Below are 26,198 nucleotides of genomic sequence, written 5' to 3'. Positions count from 1 at the left end.
GAAAACTTACTCTAAATCATAGCCCAGTTTTTTCCTATTTTTTAAATTAATTTAATTACATCTATCCATTATAGATCATTATATAAGGAAGTTTGGCACATTACTCCAACAAATAGCTGAAACTCTCTCATACAGGTCTGGGTAATGCAATGGCTAAATATTTCGGTAAGAACAGTTTCACCTTGTGCCCAACAACGGTTTAATATTTATCAAGTATTACATGAGATGATTGGCAGTCAGCTGGGAAAAACCCTCAGGCATCATCATCTCTCCTTATAATAACAAGTATGGGAATTTTTGTGAGATATTTAGGGGCACCACCCACATCATGGAAGGCAGACGTGTCATTCCATAGGGGCAAACATGGCAACCATCCAAATTAACCGCACCTTGAGGTTTTTCAGAAGAAGATGTCACGTCAGCCGTCAATGTTAAATACCTGGAAGTGCTCACAACAACAAACCCAAACAATCTGTAATAAGAACTTTATTTTTCAACAATAACAAAGAACAAAATATTTCAAAAGCATATTCATATGTTACATCGACTGTACAGAGACTGGATGGTGTGGGCTTTACTCTAAATGGAAGGATGCTAACAAAACGAGGAAACTAGGAATATTTAAGTCATCTCATGAAAAAATATGAAATATTCCATGTCTAGGTACAAAATAGAAAAAGGATTAAGCAGATTATGGACTGATACTATACCCTGATACAGTGTTTAGGCCTCTTAACTGTCACAACATCATTTACAAACAAAACATGACAACATTGCCATCTTTCAATAGCTAAACCTCTTGGCCTCTTTGGTTCCATGATTAGGTATAATACATTTGAACAGAATTCAATTTTGCTTCTATAAAAATAACTTTTATTTTTTCAATGGCAGTTTCTATTCATTTTTTTATGACTAGTCACGCAACTCCTCAGTGCAAATACTCTAAGAACCATTCGCTTTGAAGAATAAGCAAAAGATTACAGTGGCAGGTGAGCCTAGGGTTGGGCATCGGGCAGGAGGCTGGAGAAAACACGAGATAATGAGCAGTATCAAGTCTCAGGTATTTCTCTTTACCCAGCGAATAAGAGAAAAATGTGTAACGAGGTTGTGAAATAACAGGTCGCTGAAGCGTTTAACCTGAAAATATCAAAGTGACTGAGGCCTGAAAGTGTGTCTCAAAGTGTGTTATGGTGCCAAACAGGCCGCGATGGGAATTCCGCTGGGATGCATTTATTTAAAAATCACTATTCGTGCATCGCATTTGGGTCAAAGTTAGCCCCAGTTAGCCTCTTTTTACATTTCAGATGATTATTTTTCTAATGGCAGTAAAACCTTTTTAGATGAAAGAGAAGAAAAAACTCCAATAGATTATTGGATTGAGCTGGTATAGCAATGTACGGATGACATTGAAACAAACTTGTACATTATATGTGCAGTTGTAGAACGAATGTTGGTGCTGTTTGGAACCACTGATTCATATTTTACATGCAAAGTAAACAGTGTGCTGTATCAGTAAAACGTGCATATATGCAGAAGTGGACCTTTTATGTCAATACAGCAAGATTACTCCCTTCCAATATTATTTTTGAACCAACACCAATACATCAATTGACACCAAACTCTAAAAAGTTATATTGGTGGAAGGAGTACCAGGGGGTCCTTGGACAGTTTTCTCCATCGTAAGAACCTTTGGACTTGAAGATATATTAGCTTAAGCTGCTGTGTTGGTTCAATTTTCCTGTGCAACATATTCAATATTTAGCCAACCAAATCTCAAAAAATTGCAAGAGTAAATACATTTATTTAAATAAAATTCCAAACATTGGTTTTTACTAGATACACACACCACAAAGCAGTCAGCAACAGCTGACTAGTGCCCATGCTATTGTTTGGTCTGTTCTTGCTGTTGGCAAAGTGATACACTTCATCACTCTGAGAAAATGTATTAACGTACAGTAATTAGCCTATTTTTGTGGGTACTCTGTAACACTCAGGTCCTTCGCTGCTATGTAAATGTCATTTTAGGTAGGTGGTTGCCAGGCAGCGTGATAGAGTCATTAAAATGTTGAAGTTTTGTGGCTACAAATTATGTTAATGTTGAGAAATAAAAATATGCAATGCTTTTAAAAGCATTTATTTGTGCATATATTCTAAAAATTGGGCATTTTCACATGTTGATAGGTAGTTGCTAGGCAACATAATATATATACATATATGGGCCTTCAGGCATCTAAGCTATATCAGTGTACAAAGTTTGGTTGCTCAACTCCCGGTCATGTTGAAGGAGTTTCCAAACAAACAAATACACAGAGATTTGGTGTGTGCATTTTTAGGTTTGAGGATACTGAATAAGTCAAACTGTTGCCCTGCTTTTGTTGTTGTTGTTGTTGCTTCTTTAACTATAAATCAAAGAAAAATAAATAGTGTTTCCTTCTTAAAAGAGAAGGAATGTTTTTTCATCAGAGCCTCCCACCTGAAGCCCAACACACCACTGCCTGCCACACTTACTTCAAGTATTGGTGATAGTTTGTCACTAGAGCTTAAGTTCATCTTGTCTGATATATGGGTAAATACTATACATTGCATAGCTCATGCGGCACTTATTTATTTTAGAAGGACTGTGGGCGTAGATGTGCCACGTAGGGCTCATTAAAGGCATTTCAATCTGCAAGTGCTATCAAAGTGTGCGTCAGGAAGTGCAAAGTTGCACCTTCTCTTAACTGAGCAATATGGCAACTTTTCACTTTCACTGACGGAAATAAGAGTTACATTAAATGTATTTTGATAAGGAAGGGGTCAAACCTTCCATTTCAAGGAGAAGCTGCAGGAAAGTGAAGGAAATATCTTGCTTGTGAGGTCATTCCTGATATGCTGAAAAGGAATATTTGTTTGACTGGCACCTTAATGAGCAGGTTGGTTCGTCAACTAAAAGGATTTTCTTTTACTTCAGTGATACAAAGACCAAGAAGAAAGGGTCGAAGTTTTCACCCTAACAGGAATATCTTGAATAGGTCTCAAAACAAACTAACGTGGAATTTCTGAAACTTCGGATGGTAAATCAAAGCTCATAGTTACTGACGTTCTGATCTACAGATTTCTCTGGGGGCAATAGTTTGAGGGAACATTCCTGAGTGCAAAAGTAAGATAGTCTCCTTAAAGATGGGTTTATTACTTTCAGTAGTACAGATTTTAAGAAGGGAGCATAGAAGCTTGGTTGACTGAGCCAAAACCTCTGGGAAAACCAAATATTATATCATAGAATTTGTGGAACTTTAGTTGGTAAATGGGTGCTCATTATATATTGACTGGATGAGCTATTGCCCTACTCTCAGATACAAATATTTTTATTGGAGCAAAATGTGACACATACTTTGATGAGAAATTAAGGTGGATTCCTGAAAGATGGGGTTTATTACTTTTAACGGTACATATTCCCCAAAAGAAGGGTAGAATTTGGTTGAGCTGCTAGTTTATGATGTACAGATTCTACTGGTGATGAAGATTTCAACTACAGGATGTATTTTTTAAGTTCAGAGGTACAAAACCCAAAAAGAAAGGGAAGGCGTTTGATTGACTCATCCAAAGTCTTTAGAAGAGGTCAAAAATTAAGTTTGCATAAACTTATGACACTTTGAGTGTTACTTAAGTGCTAATTAAGTATAAACATTAATTGGACAAGCTACTAACCCATTTCTTTTTTATCTACAGATTCTACTGGGTAAAACAATTTTCAAATCAAAATGTTTGATCAGCACTAAAGTTAATGGAAAACTGTGAAGAAATGCATATCAGAAACATGGCCTCTAAGCAGATATTCCATTGAATTTCAGTTGTGACATCTCACAAAGTTCTACCTGTATTTTGGATAATTATTGAATGGTTTTGGAGTAATAAAAACCTTGTTTACTGGGGTTTGCTGGAATATAGAATATGTTTCCATTCATTTCAAAAATCTGTTTCTGGAATTTGCAGGTCTTATTATGGAACAAACTTTGTTAAGGCCAGAAGTGCTGTACGATCCAAGCCAGAAGTGCTGTATGTTGGTGTAGCTTGAGTGGTGTGAAGACATTTTCAGTGTTTGTCCAAAGTACTCTTGAAAGAGGCATAGCAGAATCACCCCCCAACCTTCATTGTTACTCATGTAAAGCTCCTTTTACCTCCTCTGGAGACAGCATTTTAACATTCAAGGTTGGGTTTATGTTCTACTCATGAAGAGTTTCAAGTGGCGCCTATACTAACAACTTGAGTGATAGCAGAAAATTACATCAGATGATGCTGCTTTGTAAAGGCTAGTAGGTTAAGTAAGTCTTACACAATTTAACAAACCAGATCCTCATTATCTTAGAGATAATTAATGAAGAACTTCAGATATTGATTGTTTTCCAAGTGGATTTTTAAAGATTTGGAAGAGAACTCTTCATTTCTGTCTGCAGGAGACTAAGTCTTCAAACTCATATTATGAATATATCAACAAACATAAATATATATACAAGTTTTTGTGCAGGCATATATGAGGGTGTGTAGATATGTGTGGATGAGGTTGTGCGTGCACATGTTTTCTCCGTCGTCCATAAATATTTTAATATTTAATTTTTTTGTAATATTGTGAATCTGTTTAGTTCTTCAGTTCCACTTTAAGTAAACAGGAAAAACATACTCAAGCACAGCCACACTCGTCCACGATCATGTTTGGAACGTCACGCTTGACGATGTTGTATTCATCGTCAAAGTAGAGCATGGACATGGTACTGAGCTTTGTGGGGATGCAGCAGGAATTCATGGAGCCCGGACTCATCCCCCGCAAGCGGTACTGGTTCACCACTGCTGTGTGAAAGGATGAAGCTGAACCGGGGACACCGGCCATGTAAGCCGGACAATTCCCCTCACAGTAGTTCCCGTAGTAGCCTGACGGTGCAATGATCCAGTCGCTCCAACCGATGAGTCGGAAGTCTATGTAGAACTGCTGCCGGCAGCACAGGTTGCTGCTGCCATCACACTCCAGTCCTCGCTTCCGGATCCGGTGTTTGCTGTCAGCCTGCCTCGCCTGTACCACCAGGAAAGGCCGGTGGGACTCATCATGGACATTGAGCAAAATGGGCAAGACACCCTCTGCCTCGCAGCCCTCACAGCGGATATCCAGGTTCTGTCGCCTGTCACCTTTCTCGAACACCAACCGGACAGCATCAGTCAGCATAAAGGTGTGCCAGCCACTGCGTTTTAGCTCCACTCGTTTTTCCACCAGGTTCCATTTGCTGCCAAGGCCGGGCTCCTGGTAGTACACCTTCACCGTAACCTTACGCCTGGCACGCACCTCCAAAGGTGCCGGCAGCACCTTAAAGTAGAGCCATAGGGTGGCTTGCGTCACATACAGGTTCTGGTTCCCCTCGCTGGAGATCAGGAAAAACAGGCTGGACTGGGATGTCACCATATCATCTAAGGAGCAAAAACACATCAGAGGTATTAACAATGATGTCAAGTAACTGTTCAGAATACGCCATCTGGAAAGACCACTGACGATTGAAAGTAAAGGGCAGTGACAACCAGCTCATGGGTAAATGTTTATATTAAGATATAACTCTTTCTCCCCATAAAGGCAACATCTGATGACCTCCCTTGTACCCTTAATGATCAGTTTTGACACTTCAGTATATATCAATAAAGAAGCACGAGAACAGGTTCTGGGTTTTTCCAAGATTAGCCCTAGTAAGCTGTATAGGAACTTTAAAGAACTGTGACTGAAAAATACAAATCCTCAAATCCCCTCAAACCCAATGATACCTCTAGACAGATTAATACCACCATGTTGGTCTTAGAAGTATTCCAAGTACTTAAACTACAACAAAATGCCAGGATTGTTTGGTCTGGGCTGCTTTGTATGGATTGCAATCCATCTCATTTATTTCTCTTGTGGGATTAAAGTTTTGATCTGGAGCAGAGACATGTAAATATCCTTTAAGTACTCTTGAGTAATTGATGGTGGAGTGAAACAGTACTCCACACTCTCATGACTAGAAGAAACGGTCTAATCAATCTACTGCGTTTTACATTTTGGGGTCATTTATCTTGAGATGCTTCTGGAGCTTTCAGTGGCTGTTTCAAACCTAGAACTTGCAACTTTGCTTTTATTTTAAATGCCCCAATGAGAAGCTGATTGACGGATGTCAGATGAAGACGCTTAGTGCCATTAATCAGGTCTGAACCTCCTGAACTGAACTGAGTGCAGCTGACCAGGATGAATTGAGACTGACAGCATTTAGGAGGCCACAGACTTCAGTGAATGAACCTCGAGAGCTTTAACCATTAAAAAAAAAAAGGAGAAGACCAACCAAATACCATGAAAGCTTCCCTGAACTGGATACAAGGCTTGTGAGTACACAAAACATAAATCTGAAACAGTGTGAAAGACGTTCTAACTCTACAAGCTTCGCCTCATCCATCTTGAGACAAGGACATCTCTGAGTCAGCAACTTGGCTGTTACATCAAACACTGCCCGCAGATTAGACCGCTGCTGTCACCATAAAAATCAAGGATGATAAAGTAAAGTTTCTACAAAAGGATAACAAAGGTTAAGTTGAGCTCCAGGCGCAGATTTCACAGGTGGTTTATGTTCGTCTGTCACCACATATTCTATCAAGATGCTAAAACCCTCGGCTTGTTCACTTATTCTAAACTGTAGAGATCAAAGCGACAGCTAAAATGCCTGTGATGCAGATATAAACAAGCACTCAGTGGCAGGAGGGGTCTGAACGGGCTGGCGTTGGTTTGGGGATGAGATCTACAAGCATTGTTAGATGAGCCAGCTGCGTTGTCTTTGATGGGACCAAGGAAGTCGTGGATTCTTCTGGACAAGATAAACCCAGAGATTAAAGGACTCTGGTATCAATACCAAGCTCGGCTTGATGGTAAATGCTTTGAAAGTGTCCAAACAGGCTTATTTTAATAAACTGTTCATCATGCGCTGGAAAAGAAAGACAGCAACTGGCTCGGTGTTACATCTGGCACATATTTATCATTTATTTATCTTACTTTCTCCGTGGTCAGAGCCACAAATGTTTAGTCAGGATTAAGAGACAGATGAATAAAGCATGCTGTGATGTGGCAGTGGCCCAACTGTGCAAATTTGCAAAAAGAATTTCTAATGCAGTAACTAAAACTTCAAGCTAAAATAAGCCGACGTGACGGCATGTAACCACTTTCATTTGAATTCACTTATCTGCTGTTTTCCTGTCAAACATTTGCTGACACTGGACATTTTCTGAATGGTCTTTCATTTGAAATCTGTGGCTACAAGAAATGCTGACCCGCTTGTGGTTATGAGATCAGTGGCGCCAAAATGAAAAGAGGAAGATAAGCAAATCCTATTCTTGCCGTCAAAGTGGTCAAACAACAGAGATCTGTTAAAACTCAGTTACTTCTCCTTTTTTTAAAACAATGAATGACCCTTTGTGATTTATTATATAATAATACTAAAAGATCCAGATCCTGACGTAGAAATTTTGAGCTTGTGCTTTTTCTGGAAACTCGTGTGTTTCAGCAACATGAAGTTTGCATCCTGTGCTTTAACAAATTACACTAAATAAGATGTTGAACGTTGATTACAAAATGTTTTACTCTAAATATGTAAAAATGGGCAAAAATGAACCATCCAGTACAGCAATTTTATTCATGTTTGAGGGGGAAAACTGTCAAATAAACACTATTTTACACATTGCTATTTTATGGAGATCATTTGATATGATCAAAAGGTCCTCATAATGTACTGAAATGACCATCAGGCAAGACTTTTTGGTGCTAAATGTGTCAGAATTGAATTGAGTAGATGGGAAGGTAACGTCTTGTATTTTGTAGCATGTGGTTAGAAATGCAACTCTATGTCTGCCACCAGCCTGAGGACTAGAACCGGCCCACAGACCATCTAAATCTACCAACAATGTCCTGAAAACAACCCATGAAAAACCAACCACAGACAGCATTGTGCCAAACAATCTTAAAGCAAATGACCGCAGAGACTCTAAACTGCCATTTACTTCAGTTTAGTTCAAACCAAATCGCAGCAGCAGTCCCTTTAAGGCACTTTATATTGTAAGGTAAAGGCTCTACAGTATTGTAGAGAAACCCCAGCAATGTGACGACCCACAGAGAAGAAACACTTGGTGACAGTGGGAAGAAAAAAACTCCCCTTTTACGGGGTTTCCAGGCTCAGGGAGGGGCAGCCGTCTGCCACAACCAGGTGGAGGTGAGGGGAGGAAAAAAGGACTTGATTCCAGTTCAGCCTGTTTTATCACTAACCTGTTCAGTCACGCATTTCATCCAAATGGCAATATGTGAGATAATTTAAATGCTCATGCAGCATTTTGGAGAATGTTTTTGTTAGCGTTATTTGCTTGTGCAGTGAACAACTGTTTGGTCTTTTGCTTTACTAAATCAATATGAGCTTCTAAAGTCGCCCACCCCTCGTCTAGTTGGATGTTAAGAGGTTAGCAGTGACTAGGTTGCAAGAGTAGGGGCTGAGTTTGTTTTTTATTTTATACACATGCAGAAGAAAAACTTTAAAACATTCATAAAGTAGAAGATGTTGAACTTCAAACAAAGTCTTTTGGTGTTTTTCTGTTAAATGCTTTTTTTATTTGGGTGAATGTTAACCTTTACCCCAGTGACCTGGTGGATATAAAGAGGTGCAAATCTGTACTACAAAGTTGCCCTGAGATCCAACCGTCAAGCTTAAGAGGTACATTGGTGCACCTACAGGGGCAGCTACTGATTTTTACAGGACCCTTTGTTTCTGGGAGTGACCCAAATGTCACTAGTGAGCTTATAAATACAGCAGCAAGTGAAGGCATCGCCACTAATGGAGCTCACACTCACAGAAAGTTAGCCTGAAAGTCAGAACCCAAACTGTGTGTCACTGTGACGCAGCAGCTAACAAACCAACACCATGCTCTCGGGTCCCTGTGTTTTTAGAGGCTGCAGTTAGATCACACACACACACACACGGAATGAGTTTTAATGGGGTGCCAGGCTGCAGGATTCAGCCCGTCAATCTGCATTCAGGCTGCACGACAACCAGCACAAAAGCTCTGACCTTATACTGAGAAGACTGATTCAACACAGGCCTGCTGTGTCACACACACACACACATAAACACACAGTATCCTGGATGCAGACACATGTGCATGCAGGCACTCACAGAAAAGCTGGACAAAAGCTCAAATCCTCCAAAACAGGCAGGGATAAATGACACTCAACACATGATATAATCAATACACACACATGCACACACATGCACACAAACACAGAGACACTCTGAGTGGTGATTTGTTGATGTAGAAAGCAGATGTTTTGGAGAAGCGACGGCGAGCGTGCTGAGAGACACACGTGGGCGAAGCAGGTGGTGTCGTTGATCATTTTCAGCCCTGCTCCTTTCAAATAAAGCAAAACTGTTCCTGTGGGCCTTGACGCCGTGCCATGTCCCCACTGGCAGCCGCTCAGCGCCGCTCAACGCCAGCCAACTGGCAAGTGGGTGATGCCGAGGTGGAAGGTCTGCAACACAGCGGCCACAGAGAGAAACATCTGAGAGCATAAAAGCCTCTCAGCGGGGAGTGAAACCTCCGCCGACACCGAGCAGAGTTTACACTGGTTTATTTTTTACAGGGAAGTGAACACAGCACTCACATTTGGATTGTCCCCACTTTCTGTCACTCACATGAATGCAACAGCCACCAAACTCCATTCAAAATGTGCCTGATTTGTAATGTATCTGCCCAAAGAATCACAAAACTTTACTTAAAGTGTGCAGAAAATGCATGAAATGAGTTTTTAGATCTGGCAAAACCAGCATTTCTTTTGGTTTACTTTGAGACTGTCTACAGTGGAAACAGCCAACATGTGATGACAGCTTAACTGGGGTCAAAAACAGTCCCAAACTATCCCCAGGGGTTGATTCTAGAAAGAAATCAAGCTTCTCGATTCACAGAACAACTTCAGGTAGCAGCTACAGCTACAGCTGGCCCCTCTGCTTTTATTTTGGCGGGGTTTTCAGGTCCTAGCGCCAACATCTGTTCAACATCAGCATGTTCTCTGGGTTGTTTCTCACTCAGTCAGTATATAAAGACACACGCACACTTTAAACACACACACAGAGCAGCAGAGTTGGAGGAAGTTCAGTGTGTGTGTGTGTCTCCTGATCCTTTCTGCATACATCAAATATCAGCTCACATCCTGAATTTTAGGAGAACAAGTGTCCTGCCTGCTTTATACAAACCTGCAGCCATAAAGATTTATCAAAATCTATTTTTTAAAGGTTTTTAAAACTTAGTGCTTTTTGTTGATAAATTTCTGCTGTTTTCACACCTGCATACTTTTAAAAAGTCCATAAAGACTTAGTTTTTATAGGGAAATATTTTAGTTTTAGGGTTATCTTTTAAAAAAAAAAAAAAAAGACTTTCACCTTGAACTTATTTTCTGCATAGAAACAAAAGCACAGATCCACCTCGGAGAGAAAAATCAATGTGTTCTCTTTTTTCATACCTAAATAAAACAGGTGATCTGATTGGTTTTAATTAGTTTCAATAAAAATTTAAAAAAGAAACGACTTTATGATGAGAACAGTGAGGCGTGAGTGACTCCTCACCTTTCTCCGCGAAGCTGATGATCTCCGAGCTCTCCTCCAGCACCTCGTTGCTCATCGGATGCCCGTCCAGGTTGGGGATCTCCACCCTCCCGTCCTCTCGCAGCTTCCCGGCGTGCAGCTTCCGCAGGGCTGTCACCATGGCCGCCTTGGGGACCGGGTGCGTGATGTTGGGCCTCTCCCGCATCTGCAGCCTGCTTAAGATGTGCCTCTTCACCGCCTCTAAGAAGTCCCCGTCGAGCCGCCCGGACTCCGGCTCCTCCGGCAGAGCGCCGCCGCCGCAGGACGCGCAGGTGTCCCGGGACGCCGTGCGCGCCTCCGCCTCGGTACCGGGCGCAGCGGTGCAGCGGATGGAGAGGACGCAAGCCACGAGGAGTGCCAGTCTGAGAAGACAGCTACTCATTTTCTGTCTGAGGAGGAGCAGAAAAAACTTTTCTCCCTCTTTTTTTTGTCACAGTTCAGATCATAAAGTTCAAACACGGAGACTGAAACGCGCTCCTTAAGCGCAGAGCAGCCTCCGCGCGTAACGGCAGCCCGCACGGCTCTGATCACTGGGAGGTGTGTGCGCAGGAGACCTTTCTATCACATCGCTACCAGCAGCCTGTCAGCAGTGCGGAGCTCAGTTCTCGATAATCCGTTTGTTTGGTGCAGTTTTTTTGTTTGTTTGTTTGTTTGTTTTTTTGGAGCTTCACCCGAAAAGCATCACGGTAATCAGCATCGGCCCCGCAGGAGGTTCCACGTATTCCACAGAGAGCGGAGAAGACGCGCAGAGTCCTCCACGAGCATCTTCAAAGTTCAGTCTGTGAGCATCACCATCATCATCATCCTCACTGTCTACAAGCAGCCCTGCTCGTGACTCCCGCTGTGCTGCTGCTGCCGGAGTGCCGACGCGCAATTAAGAAGATTAAAAGGAAGAGGAGGAAGATGAGAGGGAGGCGTGCCTGTGAGCGCACCGAGCAGCGTTTCCATTCTGCCGTGTGAGCTTGCAGTCTCCCAAAACTTCTTATATACAGGAGAGGGGGTTGGGATGGGGGATAGTGTGGGCGGGGCTAGCGAGGAGTCAGAGAAGCGCCAGGGGTGCTCACTGCTGAAAAACTCCCTGTGGGGAAATTAGCCCTAAAGGGAGGCAGACTCTAAAAACCCGAGCTGTTTACAGGTTTACACCACCCCTCTGCCCTCCTCCGCCCACAGAAAACCACAGGACTCCTCTGTTGCTGAAGTAATCTGATTACCCAAAACAGCTGTGGGAAGGGCTGAATTGTGCGGAATTCTGAAGAAATGTGCTCTACACATGCCAAAAACTAAAAAAAAAAAAGCAGCTGAAATTTATGCTGCTCACTTTATTTGATGTAAATGTAACAAAAATGTAAATGATGTATAATAAACTTATTGCACCTTACAAAAGGTGAGTTACAGTAAATTTGCTTAATGAGGAGATATCACATCAAGTTACAGTAGAGCAAAAAAAAAACTCAGCTACACTCAGTTTTATGTTTATAAACATCGATTATTTCTATTCTATTTTAGAACATTTTTAATATTTACATTATGTGTTTAAAAAATCTGTATTTTGTCACCTTCACGTGGCCCATACAGCACAGTGAGGGCTGCTTCAGTGACCCATACACCGCACATTTGTAGGAACATGTTTTTATTACACTGAATGGGACTGCAGGAGGATTGGTGTCCTTATTATATCTAAATCTTTACACAGCCACACTTCTAAAAGTCCAAACACAATATACCTGAAATAAATTAAGGTTATAATGTTGCACATTGGTGGTCTTTGCCATTTCTCAAGTATTTAAAACTGTGTATGCAGATAAAAAGTACATATAAATTAATAAGAAAGTGAACTTCAGGAACTGGAGATCAAAATGAATTAAGTTAAATGCCCTAATTTAATTAAAGAAGGGACCATGTTAGTAAATAAGTAGTTATTTGGATTAAATAGTCAAAACTTTTATTTTCTTTGTACTTCGTTTCAGTCGCCATGTGTCACTTTCTCTCTTTTTGAGTGATTTATTTTCAATGATCATCACAAATTGTATTTGATCTGCTTGAGTTCATCTAATTTATTTACTACTTTAAACATAAATGTTCAAGTTGATTATTTAGCTGGATTTCTTAAAAATTATCTATTTACTTGGAGAATTTTCTCGTTATTGATTACCACCTCTTGAGTACTTTAAATGGTAAATGGCCTGTATTTGTATAGCACTTTCCCTATGGACCCCAAAGCGCTTTACACATTCAGTCATCCACCCATTCACACACACATGGTGATGGCAAGCTACGTTGTAGCCACAGCAACCCTGGGGCGCACTGACAGAGGCGAGGCTGCCAGACGCTGGTGCCACCGGGCCCTCTGACCACCACCAGTAGGCAACAGGTGAAGTGTGTTGCCCAAGGACACAACGACTGAGACTGTCCAAGCCAGTTACAAGGCGAACTCCCAACTCTTGAGCCACGATCGCCATTGTAATCAAATGTTATTTATTGCATGTAGTCATATTATTTCAGTTCTGAAAACATTCCACTGCTAAATTTAGAGATAAAACACAACTTTTTTTTCATGCTCATGTAGAGTTTCGATGTACAGTACGACTGATTGAGTAAAAGCTGCAATATTTATTCTGTAATGTAAAAAAAAAGGAAATACTCAAAATGAAAGTGTTTACATGTAAAATACTTGTTGTGTGGACAGTAAGAACATTCAGTGGACTTCGGTGTTACCCTTTTCTCTCTTCTAATACCACTTGTAACGCTTTTGTTTATTTGTCTATGTATCCTGTATCCTGCAGTGCTTCAGCTCACGTGGACTTTTAAGACATCACATCACAGAAGATTCCGCTAAAACACGACTACAGTTTGGTTTAATCATCCAGGAGCACACTTTAAAATAAATAAAACAGGGAAAACACTTTAACTTTGGGGAGGGTGTTTGCAGTCTGATGAGTACAAGGAAGAGGAAAAACAAGGAAAAATCACATAAAACATCAAGACCCAGCAAAACATAAAGTCTGGATTAAACTGTAATCTTAATAAGAGTGGCAGAAGCCTGTGTTTAATACTCTCATACTAACTTTTAAAGTTTTTCTGGTGCATAAAAGGAAATTTATAGTCTTTGCTTTTGTTTTATATCCTTTAAGATCCTTAAATCTGGCTTTTTCCAAAGGACGTTTGTTATAAGCTGAACTTGAATCAATGCTCAGCCTTCAGAAAGACAACATAACACAGATATGTATATGGTAATCAGTTTATATAACATTACCTTACAACTGGATAGAAAAATGTGACCCAAAGTATGGAAATACCACCATTTCAGTTGTACCATATGTTGTAGCTATAATATAAAGCCTGGATTACCTTTTAATGTACATCAAAGCTTTTCTTTACAGCCTTCGTCCTGTAGAAACTTATTAAACGTTAATGGTCCATAAAAGTGATTTTGTAGACACTTTGTTGTTTTGTGTCCTTTAGCTTCTTTAAAACGGTTGATTTTCAAGTTGAGTCAGTGACCAGCAGGCAAAAAACAACATAGATGGAAAAATGTTGACTTACCCTGATATTTCCTCTCAGCTGTATAGAAAAAGGCTGGTTTTATTCTTCATGTGTTATTGTTTCAAACTAAGATGTGACCACATACTTTTGGAAATTCAAACAAATGTTGCCACATGTATTAAAATAAACACCTGGGGTTATTGCAAGTGGATAAACTTTGACGTAAACGCCCTGAAGCACCATGGGAGCTCAAACCACAGCGTTACATTTTCAGCCAAGCTCATTTCGATAAGCCCTAAAAGAACATTCAAATAATCGGAGAGCCTCGCTCTTTGTAGTCAAATGGAACATGATCCGCAACAGCTCGTCCTAATGACACGGCAGGAAGTCCGGACAACAACATTTGTTAGTAAAACTGAGAACCAAATGAGCTCGTCACACCCCTTTACAGCCAGCACTAGCGAGATAGGCAGAGAGGCTGGGCTCAGTGACCTTTGACCTTTCAGCTGGTGATTATCACAAGGCAAAACAACCTGAAGAGCAGACACAATCTGCTTTTCCCTTTTTATCCTCACAGTTAATGACCACATGAATCATAATTTCTAATTAATACGAACTCTTAAATGTATTCTATTTTATATATCCTAAATATGATAAAATAAAAGGTTAAAAACAGGTTTTACTTAACTTTGGAGCTCCATATAGCACCAGTTCAATAAAGGTTGGCACTTTAGTCATTGATCTCCGCTCCTCCTTGTCATGCGTGAGGAAAGTAATGAAATGGCGCCATCTTTGTTCCAAACACTGAAACTACATCATGTATAAAATCTTTCAATAATTCTATAGTTTTGCACCCCAAGAAAATGTTCATGCTTTCCAGGTAAGTAAATGTATGATTTTGAAATTTTGCAGCAGAAACCTAAAAAGTGGGATCTATCCAAGTGAAAAGGGGACAAAAGTTAAACAGTCAACATAAAATTGATGAGGCTGTGAAGGAAATTATTCTCTTTGTTCACAGACTGATTGAAAATTTGCTCCACTGAAAGTCAAAGATCTCCTCATTGTGCTTTTGGTTCTTCTAAAGTCGCCAAACTTACCAGACTTTAGACTGAAGCCCAGTTTGACATGTGAAAATCAAACATTGCCCTCACTCATGTCTGTCCCATCTGTAACATCTGAAAATAAAATATAATAAATAATAAAAACAAAGATCGACCAAATGGACCAATACGGCAATGCCACGAAGATCCATTTGGCAAAGTAAATCCATTGGGTATCCTTGTTGGTCTTCAGACAACAATTCTGATGGCTAAAGAACCAAATGGGACAGGCAAAAAAAAAAAAAAAAAAAAAAATCAAACATTGGCCAAACCTCAGATCATCACACAGGAGAAAATCTAGCTGTTTCCTTTGTTTTCATTTTGCTTTTCTAATTGTTTGTCTGCAGCTTTACTTTCCAAACGGAGTCTAACTCAGCTGTTACTGTCTGAAGATGGAGCACCCTGGACAGGTCTCCAAGCTAATCCAAGAAACAAAGAAATTTTTTAGAGAAAAAATGTGTTTCAATAATCCTTCCAAAGTACTTTGTCCTACAGAGTCTCATAAGAATTAAACCAACCGCATTCTGCTTTGGTCCTGAAGATTGATGGGTGATCATTTGGCTCAGCCTATAAAACTGCATCTGATCCTATAAGTTCATGCTGCAGCATTAAATCATATAAAAGTTTTAAAGAGGTGACTTTTAAAACGTTATATTCCTGTTGGTTTTATTTTGTAACATATTGTTAGAATTAAGATTTACATTTTTTGGCCTCATAGTGTAGTGATTCAGTGCCGGGAGGAGACATAAATCCGCTGGAAGGGGCTGAAACAGGAAGACCATCCGACATAAAACCTATTTCGGCCCTTGTGAATCAGGGAGCAGCTGAAAGTAGCTTTCTACTTACAATAATTGATCATTGCAGTACCTTCACAGTCCAGCAGAGGGTCATGGCACACACTAGGAGAAATTCAGAAACTGAACTTTTTTTACTTTAAACCGGGATCACTGATTTTAAATCTGTGTTCCTGTTTTGCTGTTTTTCCTCTGCAGAAGACGTCTGATGGTATCATAAGCATAAACTAAAATCCTGAAGCAAAGCAGGCCACAGTCCTCTTAGTTTACAGAATAGTCAGAATTGTTAGTCCTGTCTGGGCTGCTCATTGTTCTTCTTTTTTTGGTTTAGAAACAAACTCAACACTGCTGTAAAGACCTTCACATCAGTTTGTCTGGGGGTGTTGGGAGACTGATATTTAAGAACCGATTCATTCTTTCCCTTTTTTTTTTTTTTTTTTTTTTTTTTGAAAAATATAAAATATAAAGTCATCAGAGGTGAAGGGAACTGAAAGAAAGCAGCTTCTTTTCATGAGTTATGGACATCATGGTCCCAAAAGAAAAAAGTGTGAGGTTATCCAGCTTCATAATTACTAGATTATTTTTATTTATTTATTTATTTATTTTTCTATTTTTAAAATTATTCTAATTTCATCATTTGTTCCCCTCCTGTATGGATCACAGTTACTTCACTGCAGTGATCTAAGAAGGGAACAAAACAGTCATCATATTTATTTGCCTTTTTAAATTTCTGTTTCCCATCTATTCAAGTTCAAAGGTCACAAATTTTAGTCAGCTGTATGTAGAACAAAATTAATGAAATTTAAAGAAAAAATAAAGATAAAAATGTAAAGTAGCTCAAATGCAAAGACGTAAATCACAAAAAAAGACTGAAAAAAGTTAAATATGATATATGACATTTAAGTAATAACAAACACAAAAACTAAATAATAAAAGGATCTAAAGCAGATTTATGGAAGAGCTTTAATTTAATTCCCATATTTAGCGCTTCAAAATTTGTATGTAAAAATAAATCAGAGTAAAACACCTATATATATATATATAGTAGTAAATAAAGTGAAGTGTCAAAGTGGCCTATAAAAATATTACTGAATGAATATTTGTTTTCTTTCAGTAACAATAAAGACAGGGAATTCCGTGACGTCACATCCTGTAGAGGACAAGACGGTAAAGGTAAAGGTAGGAGGTGTCACTCTGTGTCTGTTTCCGGGTTTCTCTGCTAGAAATAACAGGGCCAGACATTTTGTGGACTTTATTTAAATCGTATAACCTTCAAAGATGCTTAATAACATGTGTTGGTGTTTGTTTAGCGGGTAAAGTGGTACATCAGTCGCCCTGGTAACATTTGCGCGTGCGCTGAGCGGCCGCCTGCGATTAGCTGAAAGAGTGGGTCGTCCTCGCGAACACAGACGATCTTCGCCGAGTCCGTGTACAAGGTGGGGCGCACAGTCTGCTGGAGAACTTGTAAAAGTTGTGCGTGAAGCGGATTTCTGAGTGAACGGCAGGAAAACACCTCAGCAGGTGAGTGAGTGGAGTCCGACCGTGCTGTTCACCCCGGCACGGTCCGCCTCTGCCTCGCGGGCAGCGTTTTAACGGCGGATTCTCGCTCAGTTTCCCCCTGTGGAGGAACAGAAATCGTTATCTGTCGCTGCTTTACGGGCAGCTTTGAGTGGCAGCGCGACCGACCAATGACAACAGGCCTGTCCGCGCCCGAGGCCAATCAGAGATGACGTTTGAGGGACGGGGGCAGAAACCGGGAAGAGCAGTGTCTGTTTAGTGTCTTGTTGAGACTCGTTTCCAGCTGTTTAGGACAGAGAGGAAGCTGAAGTTGAGTGTTGATAGGAGCACATATAGTTCCTCTTTGAGCTCAGCCAGCCGTGTTATTAATCTATGGCTAATTTCGGAGCTTATTTACAGCTCCAGCTTATCTCTGCCCGCATGTCGAGCAACTGGAAAGGTCACTGACGAGAGGGTTTTTCCACATACCTCCCATACTTATCACTCATGCAGGGTGTACAGACCTGTATCACTCACACCTGAAGCTAACGACCCTTTTCCACGGCAGGAACTTTCCCCATGAGCTTCTAAGGAACTGGCCCTGCTCTCCTCCTAGTACTTTCCAGCAGTGCAGACACTTTCAGGGCTGGATTTTTACCCCTCAGTGTGCTTAAGGGGGCTCTACTTTCTGTCTGATGTTAGAGCTGATGTAACGTTGTCAGTGATTACAAATGTTGATCACTTATTTGTCCAATCCTGAATCAGAAACTTGGATCGCATATCGGTGACAATCAGTCGATCTGTTGAGTTCAGTTCTGCAATTTTTCTGTGTTTACAACACCACAAAGCTATCACAGTGTGAAGCACGCTAACAGCAGAGACTTTGTAAGAACTAGAGCTTTGTATAGAGGTGTCAAACATCAGGCACTGAGGGCTAGAATCGGCCTGGCAAAGGCTCTAATCGGCCCCACTGAACAGCTTTTGGAACAAGTGAAGAAGGGCATAAATGTTGGACTTGTACCTGTATTTTCACAGGTTTTACAGCTTTTCCCGCTGATAAAGACCTCCTTGTAGCCATTCATGTGCCACCAGAGTAAATAAGTTACAAATAAGCAGTTAAATGTCAGAATTTCAGATTTATTCCAACACTTCTTTATGTAGAAAAACTGAGACATGTTGATGAAATTGCACTTCTTGTTTCTTACATTAAGATATCTCTGGGATTACATGTGTGCTTCAGCTTATTTAAACTGACAAAAAAGGCGAGTTTCACTGAGCTGGCACACTTAAGGGCTACTGTAAAAATGAGTTTGAGATTCCTGGTCTAGTAGAACGTTTGTTCGATGTTAAGCCACGTCCACTCAAGCCGCTACCAGTAAAGGCGAAGGAGACCACTGATTGCCTTGTGAGAAGCCTGAAATATCATCTAGCAACATGAGGGCTGAACGATTTTTATTTTTTATTTCTTAAAACTAACCCATGAGTATGTTGTTTTTGGCTATATGCCGAAAACAACATACTCCCCTTCAAAGCGAAGCACAATGTTGCTTTTTGTGTGAATGGAACTTAACAAACACTGTAAATAACGGCAGTGAAGACTCTCACACTGAGCTGGAATCAGCCAGGGGACAGTAAATGAGGCAAATACATCTTTACATTGTCAGTAACCTACAGTTGATATTCACAGCCAAGTTAACTCCATCCAATTGCAAGTGGAAAAAGTCTGATTGGTGAGTTCATAATCAAAACGCAGGGGAGCGAAGACGAGGACCTCGATGTTCAAACTGTCTGTGAAAACTGTAGCACGAACAAACCAGGAGATTTTTCTTATTGAGGAGTTCTTGAAACGTCTTCATTGCTACCAAACCATATCGTCTTTGTGTCAGGGCCGCGAACGTAAACTGAAGCACAAGAGGAACGCAGCAAGGCCAAGATCTCTCAGAAAGATAAATATGTGATTATCTCAATCAGCTGAAGAATGGAAAGCATCCTGTTGTTTCCTCTGTCTGCTCATTTGTTTGGCACCTGAAAAAAATCTCGTTACTCACAGTAAGGTTCTTATTTTTAGAAGAACCTTTGTTAGGAGACGTAGCTCCATAATCACAACAAGCTAAATGACAAAATATTCAAATATTACCGCCCCGCCACACCAAATCTGTAGTCTTCACTAAATTAGGTGCAAATGCAGCTTCAGCTCACATAGTGATCGAAGTACGTTTATCACATATGTGTCTAAGCATACACAGAAGCACCCAGACTTTGATTTTCAAAATAAAAGCATTAACCTCTTTATAAAACCAACAGAGCATAAGCATATGCATGTACATGTAAAGCCTTCAAACTGCTGACTTAAACCACAGACTGTCCGTCTCTGAGGATATGAAACAGAAAAACGGCGTCACTCTGTACCAGTTTCTTTGGATCTCAGAGGAAAGCATAAAAACTCAGCTGTGTGTTTGAATTTTTCTGAATCCTCTAGAGCAGAGGCGGCAAATTAACCATAGATCCTGGTCCACAAACAGCCCAATTTGACCTAAAGTGGGCTAGACCAGTGAAACCACTGCGTAACAACCTGCATTTAAAGGGAAAACCTCAAAACGTAAATGTATAATAACAGTACAGTCTGCAGGTCACAGTGGAGAAGCCTTAAACGTTCACATGTAGAGCAGGACTGTAATTAAAGCAATAATGCTTCATTTTTGCCATTTTTGACTTTACGCATTTCATTAATTCCCCATCCTTAATAGGTTGAAATCACAACTTCACAGTGATTAATTTCTTTATTTTTTTATCTGAATTTTATTTGAAGATTCCAGGAAATCCCCTTTATTAAAAATATACTTTTCTTTTGACTTTTTGCCAATGCTTTCCTGATAAATCATGATCCCAATATTTGCCAAAATAATTATTCAAGCAGCGTGTCCAGGTCTTAGAAATAGCAGGTTCCTGGTAGTCTTAGGCATTTGTGCTGAAGAGAACTTGGCTTCTTTGTTTTTAAGGTTCTTGAACATGGTTTTCATCTCATTGAGAGGTTTCATCTGCTCTAAAAGCTGATTGGTAGTTCCAGGTGTTCACCCTACAGTGGAGTCACAGGTTGTCCTATGAGTTGTTGACCCATCCTGTTGTCATCATATGAGTTGCTAAGGAGTGAGTGGTAGTTGAATCACCTGGTAAGGAATCTCAAGACTGCGTCACACCTTAATTATACTTCTGCATTGAACCTATGTAGATTCTGTGATGCTGCCTGCGCAAGTGACCAACATCATCATTGCATTTATATCTGTGTCAGCGTGTAGTTGCATATCTAGGAAGGTGCACATCATATAGTGGCTTATAGTGTCGTGGTTAACAAGTTTGCCTGACACATGAGAGATCCCCAATTCAAGTTCAGGAGGAGACGCAAAGCGCTGTGACGGTTGTGTCAGGAAGGGCATCCAGCATAAAAATCTGTGCCAAACCAAACGTGGGGTTTTTTGTAAGTCCCAAAATGAATGTGTGAGTCTTTTCATGTCCTTTCCTGCTGACCTCTGCTGGTCTCTACAGGTCGTCAGAACTCGAGAGCAGAGCTGTGAGCCACCTGACCTAGACCAGAGTCATGGCCTCTGGTAAGAACAAAAACCAGAGCTCTCTGGTTCTCCACAAGGTGATCATGGTGGGCAGCGGCGGTGTAGGGAAGTCAGCCCTAACCCTGCAGTTCATGTATGATGAGGTGAGACTCGAGAACTACATTTTCCATCAGCCCTTCCCTCTGTGCTGTTTCTTCTCCCCAGTCACGTGACCCTTGTTTTTGCTCGCAGTTCGTGGAGGACTACGAGCCCACCAAAGCCGACAGCTACAGGAAGAAGGTGGTGCTGGACGGCGAGGACGTGCAGATTGACATTTTGGACACGGCGGGTCAAGAAGACTACGCAGCCATCAGGGATAACTATTTCCGCAGTGGCGAGGGCTTCCTGCTCGTCTTCTCCATCACAGAGCACGAGTCATTCACAGCAACGTCGGAGTTCAGGTCAGTGTCTGAGTCTTCTTAACAAGCAGAGGTACATTTTAATCGACTTATGTGGAGTAAAATCTCCACAGTAATATACAACCAGGCAGTGAAAATGACTGTGTTTAAAACATTTTTAAAAATTCAGCCCTGGGGAAAAATCACATTTACATGTTGACACGAAAACTGAGCTGTTAAACTCAAAAGAACCACACACAGGTCGCTTTTAAGTCAACAGATTCCTCCCATTCCTTCCCATAAAGGCTGGACTTTAGATCAAGCGCAGCACACAGCTAGCAGCTACAGTAAAGAACTGCTGACAGCTTTCAGTAAAAACTAGAAAGGCAAACTTTAAGTCGTGATCCAAGTTTAAACAGGTGAGTCATAAAAAAGAGGAAATCACTGCTGTACAGCTGTTGTGACGGAAAATTAGAGAACAAAAAGTGTTTGCTTGCTCTTTTTTTTTGGAGAGTGCTGTAAACATGTTTATTTCTGTTGTAAATTCAGACATTTTAACGTGGGAATCTGTGGAGATCAGTGTTGGTCAAGTTACTTGAAAAAAAATAACTAGTTACTAATTACTTATTACGTCTCCAAAACAGTAATCCCGTAACTTTACTGATTACTTATTTTCAAAAGTAATGAGTTACTTAGTTACTTTTCATACACAACCTGAATACGTAATAAAGCAACAGACCTTTCAGCCCAATTCTACTTTTTCTGCATAATCTATCATATAAAATGTAATCAAATGAAAAAGCCTCTCTTTAAAACTTCTTTTAATCTTTTAACTTTATACACATTGCTTCAAGCAAAAATTAAATTATGTGCAACTGTGTTTGACTTTTAAATGTTAAACATTTGTTTAACATTTAAAACCATTTTCTGCATATTCCAGCATATAAAATAAAATAATGTTTTGTTTTTACACTCTTTCAAATAGATGCATGTAAAACACAGCAAAAAATAAATAAAATGAAAGATTCAGCGATACTAAGCCCCGTCGCTCTTAAATCTATTGTCACCTGTTTAGCAGGAGTGGGGAGGGTGGAGTGTTGCCTGGTGCCGCAGCGGTCATGACAGCAGGGGGATCTGGGGGTTTGTGATTTTCACATTCCCGTGGCAGCTTGCTACATGCTTGCTCAGATTTGAAGTTTGATTTTTCACTGCCATGGGCGTTGCACGCGCTTACGTCATTGTCATGAGACACTCTCACAAACAAAATCACAACAGTTTAGTAACGCAGTAACGCAGCATGCTTACAGGAAAGTAACAGTAATCTAATTACTTTTTGCAATAGTAAGCTTTTACATTACTCGTTACTTGAAAAAAGTAATTAGATTAAGTAACGTGTTACTTGTAGTGCGTTACTGCACATCTGTAGTGGAGATTGACTCACTGTTGGACCCAGCCTCTTGTTGACATTCTAAGAACTGCAGCTTCATTTTCTACCACTGATAAAATGAGAATATTTACTTTAACAGACTAATGAGGGCATCAATGTTTAATAGTCTTGTCTCAAAGAAACTTTGAGGACCATTAATGTAGAGTGACCTGTACTTTGAAAATCTCTCTTGTATTTTCAGGGAGCAGATCCTGCGGGTGAAAGAAGAGGAGGCCATCCCTCTCCTTCTGGTGGGGAACAAGTCAGATCTGGAGGATCGGCGGCAGGTTTCTGCTGAAGAGGCCACGGCAAAGGCAAGCGAGTGGGGCGTCCAATACGTGGAGACCTCAGCCAAGACGAGAGCCAATGTGGACAAGGTAGAGAACAAAAGAAACAAAACAAAGAGCTCTGACCTTTGAGACAAGGCTCTGACCAACAGTTAATCCATGTAATCTGTCTGCAGGTGTTCTTTGACCTCATGAGGGAGGTCCGCAAGAAGAAAATGTCTGAGAGTAAAGACAAAAATTGGCCGAGTGGCAAGAAGAAGAAGAAGCACTGCTGCGTACTCTGAGCTCAGCGGCAACGCGACCGTGTGCCAAAAACCAAAGAAAAGGAAAACTTCTCTGAGAGAGACTGAAGCAGCTTCAGATGAGCAGCTGCAAATGCACTCGATACGTTCACTCCTCACTTGCCAAACACAGAGCACAACACTCTTGTTTCTCTTCTTCTTTGGCGTCTGCTTGTTCTCCACATGATACTACTCACTCTTTGTGCACAGCTGTGAATGGCCCAAAGTATGTGGACACGTCTGCTATATGTCTGGTATTAACGTGCTGCTCATGTCAGCATCTGAGGGCTGTGGGGCAGATTGAAATCGTGCTTTATCTACACAACAATCAGATTACTTTAACTCTCCTCACTGCCAGCTGTGTCCACAAACATATGGCACATGTAGAAGACCACAAGTTTTTTTTTGTTTTTTTTCAATAACAGAAGCAGGTCCGTCAATTGTTTGTAAAACTGGAGTTCACAGGAAGCACACAGTCTTTTTATGTGGAGAACAAACAGGTTCGTACACTTCAGAGTGTTTTTCTTTCTCTCAAATCTGAATTTTGTTACTTAAACTGGTGTCTGTGCTCCCACTTGTTTTAAAACCTAATTTTTCTCGTTATTTAGCTCTTTTGTATGTCTGTTTTCAGTATTACAGTATCAGACATTCCTCATATCTGATTATACCACTTCCAGACACTCCTTTTGTAATAAGCTTTCACTTCCTTTATGAATAAAGTCATAATTTATAATCAAAGTTTCAAAGGGAATCAGCCCTTTAAATCTTTGCATCATCTGCATATACTCTAATTAATTACACATTTAGCTCAATTAAAGCTGGAATGTGTTTGTTGCTGTCGGCTTGTAGATAAACTCTTCTTAATGTGATAATAAAATGAATAATCAAATTTACAGTGTTTGCTTTATTAAAAAAGAGATTAGCATAATCACAGCTCCACATCTAGCACACTGTCATCTGTCAAAAGTCACTGATACTTAGTTTTCAGTCTGTTTCTGTCCAAAATGAAAGCAGAAGTGTACAACTTTGTTTGTTTTTTAAAGAAATGGTTCAGTCAGAATAGAGAATAAATAGAAACGTTGTCATCTTAATCAGCTAGACCTCCTAAATCATCTTTTTCATGGATACCTTGATGTTAAACTTTATTGTAACACCGGGCAGAATGACCACATCGATCATTTCATTCGAGCTGAATGAGTCCGGACAGGTTTTGCCTCTCATTTTGTTTGTTTGATTTTGGAAACTGAAGGATCATTTGGACCTGAAAACACAAGAGACAAGCTGTGATGTTGAGTTTTTAAGATAATCTAGGCAGTGTGTGGTTAATGTGATCAAGGCTGAAGCAGTGACACCCAACTGTTGGTAACAGTGAGTGCAGTGAAAGAAGAGGAAGACATGACGGAGAAAGGTTGCACGGCCCTCACTACTGACTTTTACATTCTCCATAATGTTCTGAAGTGCTTGAGTTGAGGGAAACTGAACTGTGACCGTGTAAAATGAATGTATAAACAGAATGAAAGGATCTAGAAAGCTCACAAACCCATATGTTGTTCACATTAGAACAAAGAAAACAAATCGAATGTTTAGACACACTTTGGACTGAAGAGGATAGCATCATTAGGCTTGTTATTAACGCTTAGTTCAAAGCCTACATCTCTCTATGAAGGTGCATCAGTGCTTATGGAACTGGCAGGTTGCACATCTGGAAAGGCACCATCAATGCTGAAAGGTGTGCATCTATGCGCACCGCATACAGGGAGTGCAGAATTATTAGGCAAATGAGTATTTTGTCCACATCATCCTCTTCATGCATGTTGTCTTACTCCAAGCTGTATAGGCTCGAAAGCCTACTACCAGTTAAGCATATTAGGTGATGTGCATCTCTGTAATGAGAAGGGGTGTGGTCTAATGACATCAACACCCTATATCAGGTGTGCATAATTATTAGGCAATGTCCTTCCCTTTGGCAAAATGGGTCAAAAGAAGGACTTGACAGGCTCAGAAAAGTCAAAAACAGTGAGATATCTTGCAGAGGGATGCAGCAGTCTCAAAATTGCAAAGCTTCTGAAGCGTGATCATCGACCAATCAAGCGTTTCATTCAAAATAGTCAACAGGGTCGCAAGAAGCGGGTGGAAAAACCAAGGTGCAAAATAACTGCCCATGAACTGAGAAAAGTCAAGCGTGCAGCTGCCAAGATGCCACTTGCCACCAGTTTGGCCATATTTCAGAGCTGCAACATCACTGGAGTGCCCAAAAGCACAAGGTGTGCAATACTCAGAGACATGGCCAAGGTAAGAAAGGCTGAAAGGCGACCACCACTGAACAAGACACACAAGCTGAAACGTCAAGACTGGGCCAAGAAATATCTCAAGACTGATTTTTCTAAGGTTTTATGGACTGATGAAATGAGAGTGAGTCTTGATGGGCCAGATGGATGGGCCCGTGGCTGGATTGGTAAAGGGCAGAGAGCTCCAGTCCGACTCAGACGCCAGCAAGGTGGAGGTGGAGTACTGGTTTGGGCTGGTATCATCAAAGATGAGCTTGTGGGGCCTTTTCGGGTGGAGGATGGAGTCAAGCTCAACTCCCAGTCCTACTGCCAGTTTCTGGAAGACACCTTCTTCAAGCAGTGGTACAGGAAGAAGTCTGCATCCTTCAAGAAAAACATGATTTTCATGCAGGACAATGCTCCATCACACGCGTCCAAGTACTCCACAGCGTGGCTGGCAAGAAAGGGTAT

General features: G+C 40.6%; 2 protein-coding genes across 2 annotated transcripts; one reads left to right on the top strand and one right to left on the bottom strand.

The window, feature by feature from the left end:
• Nucleotides 1–4,506: 4,506 nt before the first annotated feature.
• LOC113016719 (inhibin beta B chain) lies at nt 4,507–11,601 on the bottom strand. Its single transcript, XM_026159775.2, has 2 exons — nt 10,632–11,601; nt 4,507–5,433 (listed from the first exon to the last, which is right to left on the bottom strand). Exons 1-2 carry the CDS (start codon nt 11,029–11,031, stop codon nt 4,658–4,660), a joined length of 1,176 nt encoding a protein of 391 aa, XP_026015560.1. The 5' UTR covers nt 11,032–11,601; the 3' UTR covers nt 4,507–4,657.
• A 5,594-nt stretch (nt 11,602–17,195) lies between these two features.
• LOC113016604 (ras-related protein ralB-B-like) lies at nt 17,196–24,349 on the top strand. The gene is made up of 5 exons (XM_026159538.2): nt 17,196–17,547; nt 21,067–21,232; nt 21,321–21,529; nt 23,095–23,269; nt 23,356–24,349. The coding sequence occupies exons 2-5, from the start codon at nt 21,119–21,121 to the stop codon at nt 23,461–23,463; spliced, it is 606 nt and encodes a 201-aa protein (XP_026015323.1). The 5' UTR covers nt 17,196–17,547; nt 21,067–21,118; the 3' UTR covers nt 23,464–24,349.
• Nucleotides 24,350–26,198: the final 1,849 nt, after the last annotated feature.

The sequence above is a fragment of the Astatotilapia calliptera genome, chromosome 23 (genome assembly GCF_964374335.1).
Source record: "Astatotilapia calliptera chromosome 23, fAstCal68.1, whole genome shotgun sequence".
NCBI classification, from domain to species: Eukaryota; Metazoa; Chordata; class Actinopteri; order Cichliformes; family Cichlidae; genus Astatotilapia; species Astatotilapia calliptera.
Note: the sequence above shows the minus strand (reverse complement) of the source record. Positions and strands in the feature narration are given on the sequence as shown.